Consider the following 15,745-nt stretch of genomic DNA (forward strand, 5'->3'; position numbering starts at 1 on the left):
CTATATCGCTCCTACAAATGATTTTTTAATCTTAAAAATTTCCTCATGTTTCTGCCTACTCTGAGTATTGTGTCCTAGATTTGGAGAGAATTTTAACATTTTTTTGCTGGGTCAAATCCACTGAGATCAAGGTCTAGATAAAGGCCAAATGAGTTACAGCGTAATGTCTTAGGAGGACCTAATCATTTACCAGATATGTGTCTGAGCTCTTGAACTTGCCTTGTTTCATTTTATAGTGGACAAAGGACAAAATACAAGTCCCAGCAAGGTTACATTAGTTGGGATCCAGCATGTGTTTTTTAAAATAATGTTTAATTTGATGAGATCTTGAATTTTATAATCTATGGGGTGGTCTGTTGTTTGCCTTTGCCTCCTCTCTCCAACATCTCTCCAGGCACAGAAACCAATCATACTTTTTTCATGTTGTTAATGATTTTTTTTTTTTCCTATATCTGTCATCTGCCAGGCCTTTTCCTTCCTTCCTTCCTTCTTTTCATCTTCTTTTTATTCCCCTTCCCCTTCCTCTACCTTTTTCCTTTTCTTTTCCTTTTTAAACTCTAAGCAATGAGAATACTTTGTTTTTCATTACAAAGTTAATTTTTTTTTTCTTTAAAAGTTGCAGGTATGAATAGTGTTATCTCCTAATTCCTGAAATAAAACATAACAGAGCAACAATTTAAAAAAGAAGAAAAATGGCTTCTTTATGATTTCATCTCTAAGTATAGCTTACAAATTACTCTTTTCAATCTCCAAAGCTGGGGTGAATAGCATACAAAACCAAATTTTGAGTATGCAAGGCCAAAAGCATAATTACATGTGACAGTTTGTCGGTACATCACTTGGATTAATGAAAATTATATAAAAAAAATCCTTTCTCATCATTCTGTAGGAAAGTGTTCCCTAATTTTGGATATGGTCAATGGTCTTCTAACAGTACTTAATTTTCTTTTATTGTCCTTAAATTGATCCAGTCTGATAGTGAATCTTCATTCTTCAACATACATGTCCCAAACCTTTGAGAGTACAACATTTCACCAATGTAGTGCTTGGAGAATAACTTTCTCTATGGTCACATTGTGGAATCGTAGAATGACTTGGGTTGGAAGGTACCTTAAGGATTGCCCAGTTCCAACACCCCTGCCATTGGCAGGGATGCCACCCACTAGATCAGGTTGGCCAAGGCCCCATCCAGCCTGGCCTTGAACACCTCCAGGGATGGAGCATCCACTGGCTTCTCTGGGCATCCACAACTTCTCTGGGCACATCATCCAGTTCCTTTTCAGACCTGTCTTTCTGCTCATGTTTTTGTCATCCCAGTGCTTCTAATTGCATCTTTAAGAGACCCTGGTTAGATAGAAAGTTAAAACATAAAGTTATGACTACTTTTTTAACTTTTGAGATTCTTGGAATTGTCTCACAAACTGTGAAAAATTATGCCCCTCCTCTCCACCTGTTTTATTTGCCATAAATTCAGTTAGCATCAGAGTTGGTTAAGCTAAAATCCCATAGCGAATGCCAAAGAGAAAAGCTGGCATTTAAAAGCCAGGCTTGCAGAATATACTAAAGTATTATGAATGCAGCCATGCTTAAAGAATTGCTGATAAATTGCCTCCTTGTAGCAGATTCATTTTTCAGCATATTCTGCAGTATTGGAGAATAATACCTCTTAACAGGTTATCTATGTAATCCACAGAGAGACTGGGTTTTGGAACTTGGACCACTACCAACCCTGGCTACTGCTGCCTATTTCAGATTTGTAGCTAGCTGGCAGTCACCAACAGCTAAACTGTTTTGGCAGCACCTGCTCCTGAAATGTATTTTCTCCTTCAGACTATCCACAGTTTTTGTATGCTGCCCCTGGTAGCTTTCCAATTTTCTTTGCTGAAGCAGAGAATGGAGAGGAAGAAACAGCAGCTATGCTTTCTCAATACAACCTGTTAGTCTTTCAAAGGGTGGTCTTTTTGTGTCTGCCCCATCACTGTGTTCCTGCTAGGTGGTCACAAGGCTCTGGGCTGGCCCTGGTTCCTGTCCTAGTCTCATCCTTATTCCTCCACTGCTTGCTGTGGGATGGGCCTTGGCTGTGGAGGGCACAGCACTGCCAGCCCCATAGCCACCCTCTGCTCCTGGCTTCCTCCTGATGGGGCAGTCAGCCCCTGTGGCATCATGACATGGGAGCAGAAAATGCACGGAGAAGAGCGTAGTCCTCTCACGTAGAACCAGATGAGCTTCAGGGCATTTTAAGGATTGGGGCAGTTTAAGGATTAAGTATTTTCTTTTAGCTTCACCCAGTGTAGTGGAGTCCTGGTCGATGTATGTTGTTAACCATATCCTGAAGTCTTCTTGATGGAGATTTCCCCTGGCAGAAGCAGGCAAAGGCTCTTGAGGAAAAGGAGCAGTCAAGTCCTGGAGGTATCCGAAAATTGTATTTTTCAGGGGAGTGCAATAACCCCACAAAGACTGATTGGATTTCAAACAAACAAACAAACAAAAACACCGGAAGTGTTATATTTTCCAAGCTATTTCTGAACTTTAAATTTGTCTTAATTCTTCAAGTAGCAGAATATTGAAAAAATAGAGGAGAAGACACCACTGCCACATCTTGTGGGACATATCCACCTCCCAAGATCCAGCAGAACTGAATGAATTCAACACATTACTTAAGTCCTATATAAGGAACCATTTTTGTCTGGGACAAGCTCAGCACACATTTCACTACATCTGTCTTAAGCATGCTCTTTATTTGCCTGGGGACTTGGCACACAGCAGGTGCTTCTCAACATGAGACCTGCCAGTTGGCTTTGCCTCTGGCAGTGCCTTGCTGTCAGGTAGTGCCAGTACCACAGTCCTCTGGGGAATCCTGTACAGTCCTGTCTAATAAAAAATTAGGAAAGTCAAAGAGAAAATGAGCCTGGATTAAGTAATGCTTTCATTGCTAAATTTCCCTGACATTTTAATAGTGCATGCTTTTAAAGGGTTGAGAGGTTATTGGCTGATTTAGTTGAAGCTACATAAAGCAGTCATGGGGAAATGTCTGGAGCCTGTTTAGAGATGTGAGCTGTGGAGTCTTCGATCCTTCCCTTGACAATTAGTATATCAGTTGACCATATTTCATTTGGTGTGGGTAGTCATAACAGTTCCTCCATGACGTGCTACCACTAAGGACAAATCATGATGGAGGGTTGTGTCTCTGTGTAGGCACTTACATATCATGAGGTTGATGGATGTATGCATACTGCTGCTTAGTCCACAGTCAGTGTTTAAAAGCTGAATACTTGGATTTTGGTCAGCACAGTTAGTACCACACAACTACTGTCCAAAAGTGGATTTGATTAGATACTGACAAATACAAAATCTGGTGGAAGAATGTGTGTTAAATGTGATCAAATACTGGTATAGGCTTGTGTTTTTGTATTTTTCTTTTGTTTGTTGTTTGATTTATTTTGTTTTGTTTTCATAAAAAAATGTTTTTCAATTTATTTCTACAATGTGCTTGTTTACAGCTATGATAAGAGTAATTAGTTCAGTACACATGACTTAATGTAAGGATAAATATTCTCTAATCAAGGAAGAGAGTGCTTCTGAAACTAGGCTTTAGCCTACAACAATGTAGAAATGATAAATTAAAATCTTATAGTTGTTTCTAGACTCCTGCATGATTAATTATCTCTCATGTTCTTACTCAAGTCTTCTCTAGGAAACTTTCCTTAAGTTTTTATTAACTTTGATATAATCTCTTGTCTCTATAGTAATTTTAGTCTTTTGTTTATGAGGAAAGCTCACACAATGTTTTAGCGACTATTAATTCAGGAAAGTATGCTACTTTTTTTTTCTTTCTTTTTTTTCTTTTTTTTTTTTCTGAAGAGATTCTGCTTTAATGTTTTATGTAGTGAAATTCTCAATAAGTTATGTTCAAAACTGCTGATGTTCTTGCACAACATGTATGCTTCCATATTCACCTCTTCTGACCCAATCCTTTCTCCATAAGTGAGAATCATTGCTTTCTGTTGTCATAGAAATAGCTCTTTTACTGATATTTGCGTGCATGACTTAACATATGAAGCATTATATTTGCTGATGTTTAAAATGTATGCTTTTTTATTATAGGGAGTGTAAACTTAATGTATTGTGTGTTGTGATTGATCTTTTCAATATGAGGCTAAATAATAGGCTCTAACCAAACCTAGTGAATATTTTAAATGTTTGCCAGCTAACTAGGATGAGTGTGGTCTTTTTCTTCCTCAGGTTCCTGTAGGTACCTTTTGGTATCCTCTACTTCAGTGTATTTGGGATTGAAAGATTGTTCATTGCTGAAAAATTGTTCCTAACAAAATCATTTAAAATGGCATGTGTAAACACATCAGAAAGGTCTGAAAAGGCAGTGCTCACATGTTCAAGGTGCAGGAATGGAGTTCTCTCTGTGGACTTCATCCCAAGTCCCCTGAAGACTTTAGAAGTAATAATTTGCAGTTAATGGAAAACAGTAGCTTGTTGTAGACTCTTCTGCCACTGACTCTGAATAACACCTGAAGAGTTGTCAGGTCATCGGAGGGAATGGCTGGAGACTCCCACATTTCTTCTTTTCCTCTGCAGCTCTCCTTGTGCTCTTCTGCATGTCCAGGAGGTCAGGGGGAGCCTACTTCTCCTTACACTGCCCAAATGAGTGTAGGAGATTGAAGGTCACATCTCCGCTTACAGCTGTAGTGAAGTACAACTTACCACTGCTTGGGAGCAGTGGTACATCCACAGATTGTGGGGGCTTCTGCAATAGATACCTCTGGCTTGTATACAGACCCTTGTATTTTTAATGTGTTGGTGGGATCCTTCTCCATCTGCTGTCAGACAGCTGGAGCTTCATCTGTGGACACCATGGCTTGGCAGGACCTGCTCTATCATCTGTGGCAGGGATAGACCTCCTACAGCTCTGGTTCATCTTCTGGGTTACTATGGAGACAGAAATTGTAATTGCTTGAAAGATTAGCAATAGGAAAGTATGACTTTGACTGCAAGTAACGAGCTCAGAAAATGCACACTTCCTCAGAACAAACCTATACTCCTGTGGAGAGAGCCAAAATCTGTATATAAGGCTGTCACAGCAGTAGCCAAGTGGTTAAGAACACAATCTTCTATTTGAAAGATTTCTTTTAATTAAAAAAAAAAAAAAAGCCCAGCTGTAGCAAATGTGAAAATGAATGTGACCACAGCTGTAGTTACACAGGAGGCAGGTCATACTCTTCTTTTTATAATGTCAGTTCTATATGGATCTTTCCACATGAATGTTACTTTATGAGTCTTTGAAGGAATCCTCATCAAATACTTTCTACTAAGATTTTGGTTGGTTGGATGCTTTGCCATTTTAAGTTACGGTGTCTCAGAAGAATGAAAGTGTTTCTGCACAAGTACTTTTCTCATCTCTTTGGAAGGAAAGTGAAATGGGAATGTTTATCTTTTGTGCAAAGGTCTATGTGTATGTACATATAAATTCACACATATGTAAATGCAATTTTTTCATGCCTCTTCTCATGATGTATAACATGCTAATGACTTTTGACTCTGAATCATGAGAGAAAAACAATGGGCACAAGTGTTATCCTGCTTACCAGCTCCTCACCTGCACATAGTATAAATTCAGACCCATCTTCAGATCTTAAGAGCAAATCTATTCATAATGTGCTAACCAGCTGACCTAGTGATTAGCTCCTTGGTAATGTTGATGAATTGTTGTAGACTCTTTTGCCACTGACTCTGAATAACACCTGAAGAGTTGTCAGGTCATCGGAGAGAATGGCTGGAGACTCCCACATGAGTGGGAGTCTCCAGAGAGAGACTGCGCTCCATTCTAGTGCATAGGTATGATCAAAGTTCCCATCTGTTTCGATCGTGAAGATAACATTCAAAGTATGAGCTGATCTCAGGTTTTGAAATACGTCACACTGATTACTTTCTTTTATTTACACAGTGTCATAATTGTCAGCCACTTGCAGGGCCAAAGAGCATTGAGAATGATGCTGCTAGCATTTTTGAGCACTGCAGACTTGCTTTCGTAATAGCAAGGACTCTTTAGGCCTTCCCACATTTTGTTTGCAGAAAATCTGAAGCTGATGATCAAATCCTGCTGTAGTGTCTCTGCAGAAGTGTGAGAGGTGCAAAGGTGCTTGCGTTAGGCTTTCTACATTGGGATGATGTTCATTTTATAATCTGTGCTATTCTTTCATGATTTTTTCCCCCAACATTTCTTTCTAGAGCTTTCAGCCTTCAAGATTTTTTATGCCCTAATTAGCTTTATTGTTTATATTACTCTCATACTCTAATTAGGGTAATCACATCATGGGGGAGTTGAAGCTCTCCTGCTTTTTCTCTAATTATTTTTGTTTTGTCAAGCCTGGCTGTTTCCCGCTGCTTATTTTTGTCCATGTGTTTTTACTCTTTACAAATTGATGTTGTCATGTACTAATGGCTTTCATTTTATCTGAAGAACCTTCCCAATTTTACTATATTGGCCCTTCTTGGCAATCTGTGAAGCTCTGTAGTCCCATTTAAGTATTGCAAGACATATACCAGTCAGCGGGGATAACAGATGCACAGAATAAAGAGAGGGTAATGTCTTTAACTAGCCTTCTGGATTCTTCACTTCATGTTTGGTCATTTAAATAATCTTCCACCAAATCTTGGGCCTCTGCCTGGTCGCCGTAGCTGAAGTTGCTTTGCCTTGCAGCACTGTTTCCACAGTGGTCACTCATTCATGGTAGTGATGTGGACTTACTGTGCACTCTGGGATAAAGAGCAGAACATATCAACTCTGACATGTCTGTGATGAAGCTGAACGTATGCTTACCTGAGGATGTCTACACAAAGTGCCAATTTTTAACTGGCCAGTGTTTCTGTGCTGCTCCAGCTGTTCTGCTATCAGTACTTCAGCTCAGTATTGGGAAGCTTCTGGGTTAAAAGCAGTTTCAGAACTAGTTTTTCTGAATTCACATGTGATTACCATGCAAGAGTCTTTACATAGAGGCAGCATGATCAGCTGTTCCACTCTCCGCTTCCCTTTTCATGCATGTGAGGAGTGGTGTGTTACGAGTCCCTGCCCTGCTCACCATGCAGACCTGGGCACTGCGGCAGGACATGGTGGGTTTGTGGTGGCAGCACGCTCTCATCAGCCCTCACTGGTGCTTGAGGATGGGGATTGTTTATCTATCTCTATAGATTTCTATATATATATATATATACACACAGAAAGATAACACAAAGCAGTTTAGGTAATACACTAACAATTAAATGGAAGAAAATGGATGTTTTTGTAGAAAGTTTTCTGTTTACTGATCTTAGATTTTGCACCTGTCCTACGAGGAAAAGAAGTAAAGTAAGTGTGGAAAGGTTAGTGGTATGTACAATGTAAGGTTAGAGCAGAATAGCATACCATACAATACTTTTTGGAATCTTTTTCTTTCTTTTGTGTGTGTGTGTGTGCATGTGTGAAACAAATGGCATCATTTTTTTTTTTTTTTTAACATCGGAAACAGCTAATCAGTCTTTGCATCAGTTAAATTTCTGAATGTGCGAGTTCAAGGCCTACCATCAGAATTTTTATTAAATGTGTCACCTTGGGATGCAAATTCCAAATGTAAAGGAATGCCAGGATCAGCCAGAAGCATATCAGTATTGCTTTTGAGTACACGCTTAAAGTCCTAATAATGTTTTTACTCTCCTTATGGATTCCATTCTGTGAAAGCTCTAGGTAATCTTTTACATCTAAGGCTATGATAAGATTAAAATAGCACTTGCTGTAAAATATCAGAGTTTCTCCACTTAAACATTTTGTGTGAATGATGTTCTCCTATTTAAAAAAGGAAGTACTTTGATAGTTTCAAAGTATGCAATCATCTCTTCACAGATGATGTGTCAGTGCAATGTAGCACCTGAATTCTAATCTGTCCAGAGTTTGACCTGATGTACTGGATAATTCAGTCTCTCTAACACTTTGTTCTCTCTTATTGAGACTGCAAATATGGTGCTTAAAGCAGAGTTTGAAGAAGTACTTTGCCCACTCAAGGCTAAAATAACCATATCCACTTTCTACACAACTAGCATGGCTCCTGAATTGGTAAAACTACTCAACAAGAAAGCTGAAGCATTAACCAGAGGTTTTAATTTTACTAAGTCTGAATTTTCAGAGTTACAGAGTGGCTGAGGTTGGCAGGGCTCTCTGGAGGCCATCAGGACCAAGGCCTGCCCCAGCAGGGCCATCCAGCGCAGGCTGCTCTAAATGGTTCAATTATTTCATCTCTCCCAGATGCTTGCTCCAAAGTCAGACCCCCTTTATTGTGTTTGATTCTCTTCAGCTGTCCCTTAAACTTCAGGATTTAAATTTTAGCAAAAAAAAAGTAAAAATGCTAAGCTGCAATATGGCAAGACATAGCTCGATCTTGGTTAATTATCTGCAGCACCAGTACCAAGACTTGACAGAAACTGTTTGGAAGTGGTTGTGCTGCAGGGATGATGTACTTCAGATACAACTTTCTTCCCTGTGCAAAGGGAGGCATGGTTGCTGTAGAGTTTACTAGATTTCTGTTATCTACATGTATGACCCAAAGGACACATGTGGAACAAATATTATCCTTTTATTTTGTTTTCTATGGTATACTTACATCAACTTACATGAATATATGTAATTATTTTCCTTAAGATTTTTTTTTTTTTTTTTTTTTTTTACAGTGCAATTGTTCCACTGTAAATTTAAGCTCTGTGAAATGTAAGCATCCAAGTGTTGATTATTTGTATATTGCTCATCTGGCATTTGGAGGGAATTTCATTGACTATTTTAGACACCACTTTTAAGATGAGGTAAATTTCTCGTTTGGTCACCATGACTGTAAGGGAGTAACTACTATGACTAGTTCAAGCTTTGTGAAAACCATAAGTTAGGCAAACTCCATTCCTAAATTAAACTAATTAGATGCTCTTGTACCAAAATATTCTGTAGAATTGCAGTGAATTGTTGCAATGCAAACTAACTGTTCTTTTTTCCCTCTCTCCAAAGGTATCACTTCAATTTTTCCAAATTATTCAGCTCAAGGTCAAGAAACACTTGCTTTACAGAGAAGACACCACTGCTGAAGGTCTCCTCAGAGGACAATGGGTTGGTTACTTTCATTTTACTCAAAATACTTTTTTTTTTTTTTTTTTTTTCTTTTCTAAGTTCTCTTCTATTTAATTGTGCATGGTTCTTTCTTATATCCTGACAGCAAACCTGATGGGAAATAAAGTGAATGTCAGGGGTTGCAAGCAGAGAATTACTTTGGAGGAACTTGAGTGGAAAGAAGGGACTATAAATGGGACAGGGAATGATGTAAGGTCTGAGGTCAGGGTGATTAGAAAGTCCTTAGGACAGGCAGCTGCTCTCATTTGCTTCATGTGGTGTTACATCAGGTGCACTGCAAGATACAGCAGAGCTATGTGCCCAGTTCTGATGAGGATTTTACACACTAAATCCTGAAACATGTATGCCTGGTACTTCAAAATGCTGATTCTCTCAGGTACACCTGAAGCATCATGAGGCCTTTATCTTTGATCTGCTGTCTATCCAGCTGTATCACCAAGGGGAGCTCTGTACTGAATACATGTAAATCTATGTTTTTGTTTTTCCGTTGAAATACATCATAATGAAGCTAAGAATATGTAAGATCAGTTACATATACTATCTGTTGAAATAAACCACTGTTTTGTTTTATTTATTTTTTTATTTACTGAAAATGCGTGACAGGTTGCTGTGCATGGCTATTCACAATCCAGATTTTACCACAGATGATGATTCATGGGACAACAGCTCTGCAGAATTTGAGCAAAGATTTCAACTGGGAAGTGAAATGACCAGTTTGTCTAGATCTGCTTCTTCTGAGAAATATGAAATCTTGGACAACCTTCATGCCAAGTTCAATTCATCAAAGATGAGGTCTGAATTCAAATCTTCAGTTACATATTTTTGCATTTTTTTTTCATTAGTTTAGTTTTTAAGTATAGCTGGCTAGAAAATGTTATATTTTCTGCAAATGAATAAAGTAACACTCCATATTTAGGCCATATTTTGCTATTGATAATTTATAAATAAACCCTGATGACATTGATTACAGCCTAATGATCAATAGCCGCTTGTTCTTAGAAGCATTAATCACAACTCCTATTCTAAATTTGAAATTAAATACTGTCTTTGCTTTTAACATTTTGAAAGCCATTTCATAAAAGCCTCAAATATTTGTCTTTAATTAAAATATATATATACATACACAGATTTTTAGGTACTAACAATGATTTCTGGAGTCATGACAGTAGCTTTTCACAAATACACAATGCAAAATATAAACAAGAACTTTTTTTTTTTGTCTTTAGGTACATCTATATATTTCACTCTTTGATTACTCTCAAAGTAATCTTTTGCCTCATTTAGGCGACGATGACCTTGAATCTTTTAATGTATTAAAACATGTCAATATAGTAAGAGCTTAAATTCAAATTTTCTCAGGATATTTTCACCTGGGGTTGTAGCTAACAAACTCTTTAATCTCAGATACTAATTCTCTCTGTCTTTTCTGGAGTTTCAGCACTTTCACCTACTTTGGTTTGGACCCTGCTAATAGTGCTAAAGATTTGCATAGAGCCCAGTACTGCATGTCCTCATCATTGATCCATGGAGCTTTTTTGACAAGATGTCCATGCCTCTTTTCCCAATCTGTATGTTGTCTTAGTTCATCACTTCACAATTGTTTTCCTTCTTTCATTGTGCATATGGTGCTGTGTGGAGTGCCACTCTCCTGCACCGCTGCTAAACAAATGGAGCAGGAGAATTTCAATGGCTGCAATTAGTGCAATATGAGCAGATGTGAAGAAGTTTGGCAGGCGTCTTTCTTCACGCTCACAGTAGCTTTCCCTGGTATTTCATGGAACAAAGGCATCGAGCGGGAGAGCAGAATCAATTGTTTCCAGTATAGCATACGTTTATAATCTGGAGAGTGGTGTATTTCTCTGGCAGAACTTCCTGTGAAATATTTTCATTGCTATAGTGCTGGTTGTACATATGGGGCCAGCTTCTTGGCTGTCGTAATTCAGCATAACTCTGCTGAGATAATAAATGGAGCTAAACTGCCTGACACCACATGCAGATCAGACTAAAAATCATTTGGTTTAGAACAGGGGGTGAAATCCTTCATAGATTTATACTTCATGCATTTCCAACTGAAGTCAAATAGGATTGCGCTGGAGGCATATATCAGCACAGAGTTTGGCATGCAGTTTGTGCTTGCATCACCGTGCCAGATTAGCACTCTGGAAAGAGACAGATTGCAAAACACGGACGAGTCAAAGGCTCGTCGCTTCTCAACTGTAAGCTGTTAAAAGCACTGCTTCCTTAATACAAAATGCTATGAAAACAAACAGATGGGAGGAAAAGAGGCTTTAAAATTCTACATTTAATAAAATAACCATTTCCAAAAGCTTTTTTTTTATTATATCTTGACAGCTCCTTGAGATGAGTTTCTGTTATTTGCAGACAAGTGTTTATAAATTTATGAAGTCTTAATTAATGCTTTTTGATTTCTCTTATGTTTTAAAATCTAGTTATTACTGTTTCTTGGTTCAACAGTAATTTGAATTATTATTATTTGGAATGATAATTTGGAAGTGCAAACAGAAAATACTAAATACATTAAAATTAAACCAATCTGGACTGGGCTTTAGTAGTTCATAACATGATAAGTTCTCAAAAATACTGAAACAGCTGTGATGTGAAGATAGGGAGACTAGACAAGTAGGAGAGAGGCTACATGACAAAGCTAGCACTAGGTATTTTCCATAAATCATACTCAAAAGAATACTAAAAGAATCATCAGCTGAAAGAATTATCAGAATTATGTGGGGTGCTGATAATGACTTTTGCTGTCATTCTTCTCTTTTCAGATCTTTATTATACTCTCTCCCACCCTACCTTGTTTTTTGTTAGAGCAGGGCTCTCTGGTGCTTCTGGAAGAAGCCACCTAGCTGGCTTCCTGTCTTCCTTTGCTTTCTCTGATGTTTCTCCTGTGCAAAGTTCGCATAAACTTGCTACCACTTTTTTTTTTTTTTTTTTTTTTTTTTTTTTGTAGGATGTTTTAGTCCCTTTGTACCAGTTTGACTGTGGCATCATATTTTAATCAGCTACCTTTTTTTTTTTTTTTTTTATAAACTCTAGAGGAAGGAATTTTTAGGAAAAAAGTTTTTTCAAAAAATGGGTCTCCGGTCACTCATATTACTTTCAGTCAATGAACTCAATTTAGGGACTTATATCCACTGTGATTAAAAATTATTTCTGACTCCAGATTACTCCACTTTAATATTTTGTTCTATAGCATCTGTCAACAGAGCTATTTATTGCACTGTTCCCTTCTCAACTAATTATCCTAGTGACTTGAAATGTTTTTCTTCTTGCTTGTCATCAGGCTTAAATCAAACCTTGCATTTATCATTCTCTCAGAAAAGCAATGATTTAGCGTTTACTTTTGAAAAAATGTGATGAGAACATCAGTGGCTTCAATTAGTGAAGAGATGTAATAAGGGCAAATAACAAAAAGAGTTCTGTAAATTAAGACATCTGTGTAACATTCTGATGGGCAACAAGAAAATAATTAAAGAGTTGCCTCTTATGGTAAGATAAAAGAGCTGGTAATTTAACAGTGATAAATCTTAAGATTTCTTACTTGAGAGCATAATTTTTCAACATTTGAATTTAGAGTTATTCTTGCTTAACCCACTCCGTAGTAAGCTCTGACACTTCAGAAGATTTTATGGCATTGAATCTCCAGAACTGGGCATTCCCTCAAAAGGAACAGATGTGCTATGGAAAAAAAATTGAGTTTTGCTAGACGGTTTATGTAGAGATGCTCACACAGCATATTTGGTTTGAAGATATACTATTAAAACTGGGAGATTATTAAAGCTTGCTCTTGTCTTCAAACTATCTTTTCAGGATGCCTATTGGGCATCCTATGAATAACTTTCAGGATGCATATTGGAAGTCTGGTTTTGGGGAATTCGTTCATGACAGTACCCCTCTATGCAGCAATCTGTCATTTCTGCTCAGATGTGTCACCCTCCTGCAGTGGCTATGGTTTCCTTTGCAGCCCTGGGAGAGGTCAGGGAGAATTAAAGGTGCTTTGGGTCTCTTGGGAGCCATCAGTAGCAGCAGGGAAGTGGCTCCAGGTCCCAGCACCAGCTCATGCTGCAGCATTCACTTGGCTTTCCTGAAGGGTAAAACTTCCTTCCCATGCATTAAGAGCAGTCTGGTGGCAGAGTGGGGACAGAAAGCCCTTATAGTCACCAGGGCTTCCTAATCCTTTGCTGACCCTGTGTAGTTGTGTTCACACTCTGACATGGTGTGATATCACTTCTAAGTGCTCAACATGGTATTTCTGAAATGGCAGAACAATTAAGAATACTTTTTATTTTTATTTTATTTTATTTTATTTTATTTTAATAACCATACAGTAAATACATGTTTCTTACTTTTCAGGTGCTGTCTAAAATTCCTGAAAGTTTCAGGTCTTTTTATCTTTGTAGTTGTCTGCTCTGTAAGTATTGAATTGGCAATCCTTTCCCCTCTTTCTATTAAATTTCTTACAATTAGTTTAAAACAAGTTGTGATATTTGGTCTTTGGTAATAAAAAACTGTATCAAGGGTGGGAGGAAGATGGCAAAAAAAAAAACAAAACAACAAACACAAAAATGTTGTGCAGGTTCTTATGCCTAATCAGACAACTGCTCAGTGCACTAGCCACCACCCTGGACAATGTAGTAGGGCAGGTAGCTGGGTTTGAGCAGTCAGTTTTAACTTAAATTTGTGTGTCCTCAGTGTTTCCTTCTTGAATTTAAGACGGGTCTTCAGATGTTGCTTAAAACTTGGGGAATGTTGGTAGGTTTTTCCTCTAGAAAAATGTGTATCTCCTCCTATAGCCCTTTGAGCAGCCATTCTCTCATGGAAGCCACTAAAATGTATAAAAAATTTTTGTGTCCTCTGCTTTTCTGAGTGGCTGCTGAAAAAGGGCAGCTGGGAGCAGTTCCCACCAGTGAGCACTAGCAGTCAATAAGAGTAGGCAGGAACTCCCCAGAATATGAGTGTTGAAAGGAAAATCTACAAAAATACAAGAGAAGATCTGTGCTCTCTAGGCAGACCAGAGACCCCAGCATGTCTTTAAAAAAACCTCTCCCGTTCTCAGTTCTTTTTTTCTGACTCTCTTTTTCACCACTCTGTTCTCCTTCCTTCTTCCTCTGGTTGACTTTGTCATTCTATGAGAAATGTTCTCTCCTTGGCTTTGTTTGCTGATATACTCCAGGCAAGATTTTGTTTTCCTGTCCTGTTCCCAGCACTTTTCAGTCTGTTTTCCTCTCCTTCCCTCTCCCACTAGAGCTGTTCTTAGTCTTCATTGTACCTCCCTCTCCATGTAAATTCATCACCATTTTGGCTGTTAATTTCACCCATCCTGTGATGCTGTGAGACAGCTAGTTGAAGAGGTTAAGTTCCTTTGTCCTAAGAAACACTTGGATGGCATATATTGAACTTTGACAGTAAGTATTATGTGTCCTTGATATGTGTCTCTGGGCCACTTATCAGCTGTGGGGGAAGCATACCTGAAAATATGGAAAGCAATCTTAAGATTTAATGTACTGTTTGAAAGAATCTTCTGTAAGTTTCTAAAATAAGCTTAACAGGTCTTTTTGAGTTTTTGTATTATTAATGTATATTTGATTTTTATCCTCATCCTAGGTTTTATTTGGCATTTATCCAGATCAAGGTATGTCCTGGCAAATGTTGGCTGTCTCGCCTCTGGAAAGCTTCTGTATCCTTCTTTCATTGAAGAAAACTGAACTGGTTTCATTGATAAAGTGGTTGAATGGCTGTTTTCTTGCTTATGCCCAGGAAGGATTTAGTGTCCTCAGAGCCTGGGCTGCACTTAGACTCATTACTTGATGCAAAGCACAGTCATGCTCCACATTTGAGCTATAATGTATAGCACCTGTCTGGGATGTCTTGTGGTTCCCATCCAGTTAAGTTCCATCTCTTTGTATGAAACCTGAGGTGTGTAAGTGGGACCTAGTGGGATCAAGCCCCAGAAAATAGCTCTGACCATGACTAGCACATGCCCCTGGCTGTAGCAACTGCTCTCCAGGCCACTTGCTCTGGATGCTGTCCATGCTCTCCATGCTGTCATCTGTAGCATGTAGGGTATAATGTACTTGGACCATGATGCTACTCAGTGAACTCCTTCAAAAGCAGCAAACTAGGTGATTCACAGACCTGTTTCCAGAACAGCTTAGCACAGGCATATGTTTAGTTTTGTGCATCTGTAGGTATTTTTCAGTGGAGGTGTGGAATCTTTCTTTTCTTTTCTTTTCTTTTCTTTTTTTTCTTTTTCTTTTTTTTTTTTTTTTTTCCATGTAAAATTGCTCAATAGTGAATTTAAGTCCACAGATCTTCAACAAACTCTTCAAAAGAACAAGCAACAGAATAATCCAAAATAAAAATGATTCATTGCAGGTGAATGCAGACCTGAATGTCAAAGGTCTTTGAAGGATGAGCATTCAGTTAGTAAACACAAAAATCACATTTCTTATTCTCAATATATTTCTAATTTTATCACTTTGGTCTACAATTTACTTGTTTATTATTTCACTAATGTTAGAAGATGATTCAAGCTACAGATATACTTTATGGGCTCCTGGGAAGTGT

The 15,745-nt window shown here is 38.2% G+C and overlaps 1 protein-coding gene across 1 annotated transcript in view; it reads left to right on the forward strand.

The window, feature by feature from the left end:
- The window catches only part of OCA2 (OCA2 melanosomal transmembrane protein), a 178,531-nt gene that overhangs the window by 13,251 nt on the left and 149,535 nt on the right, over positions 1-15,745 (forward strand). The window contains 4 exon segments of the mRNA XM_032204674.1: positions 9,035-9,133; positions 9,758-9,946; positions 13,532-13,589; positions 14,783-14,855. Of these exon segments, the coding sequence (XP_032060565.1) occupies positions 9,035-9,133; positions 9,758-9,946; positions 13,532-13,589; positions 14,783-14,855 (419 nt within the window).

Source organism: Aythya fuligula, chromosome 1, assembly GCF_009819795.1.
Source record: "Aythya fuligula isolate bAytFul2 chromosome 1, bAytFul2.pri, whole genome shotgun sequence".
Taxonomy (NCBI): Eukaryota; Metazoa; Chordata; class Aves; order Anseriformes; family Anatidae; genus Aythya; species Aythya fuligula.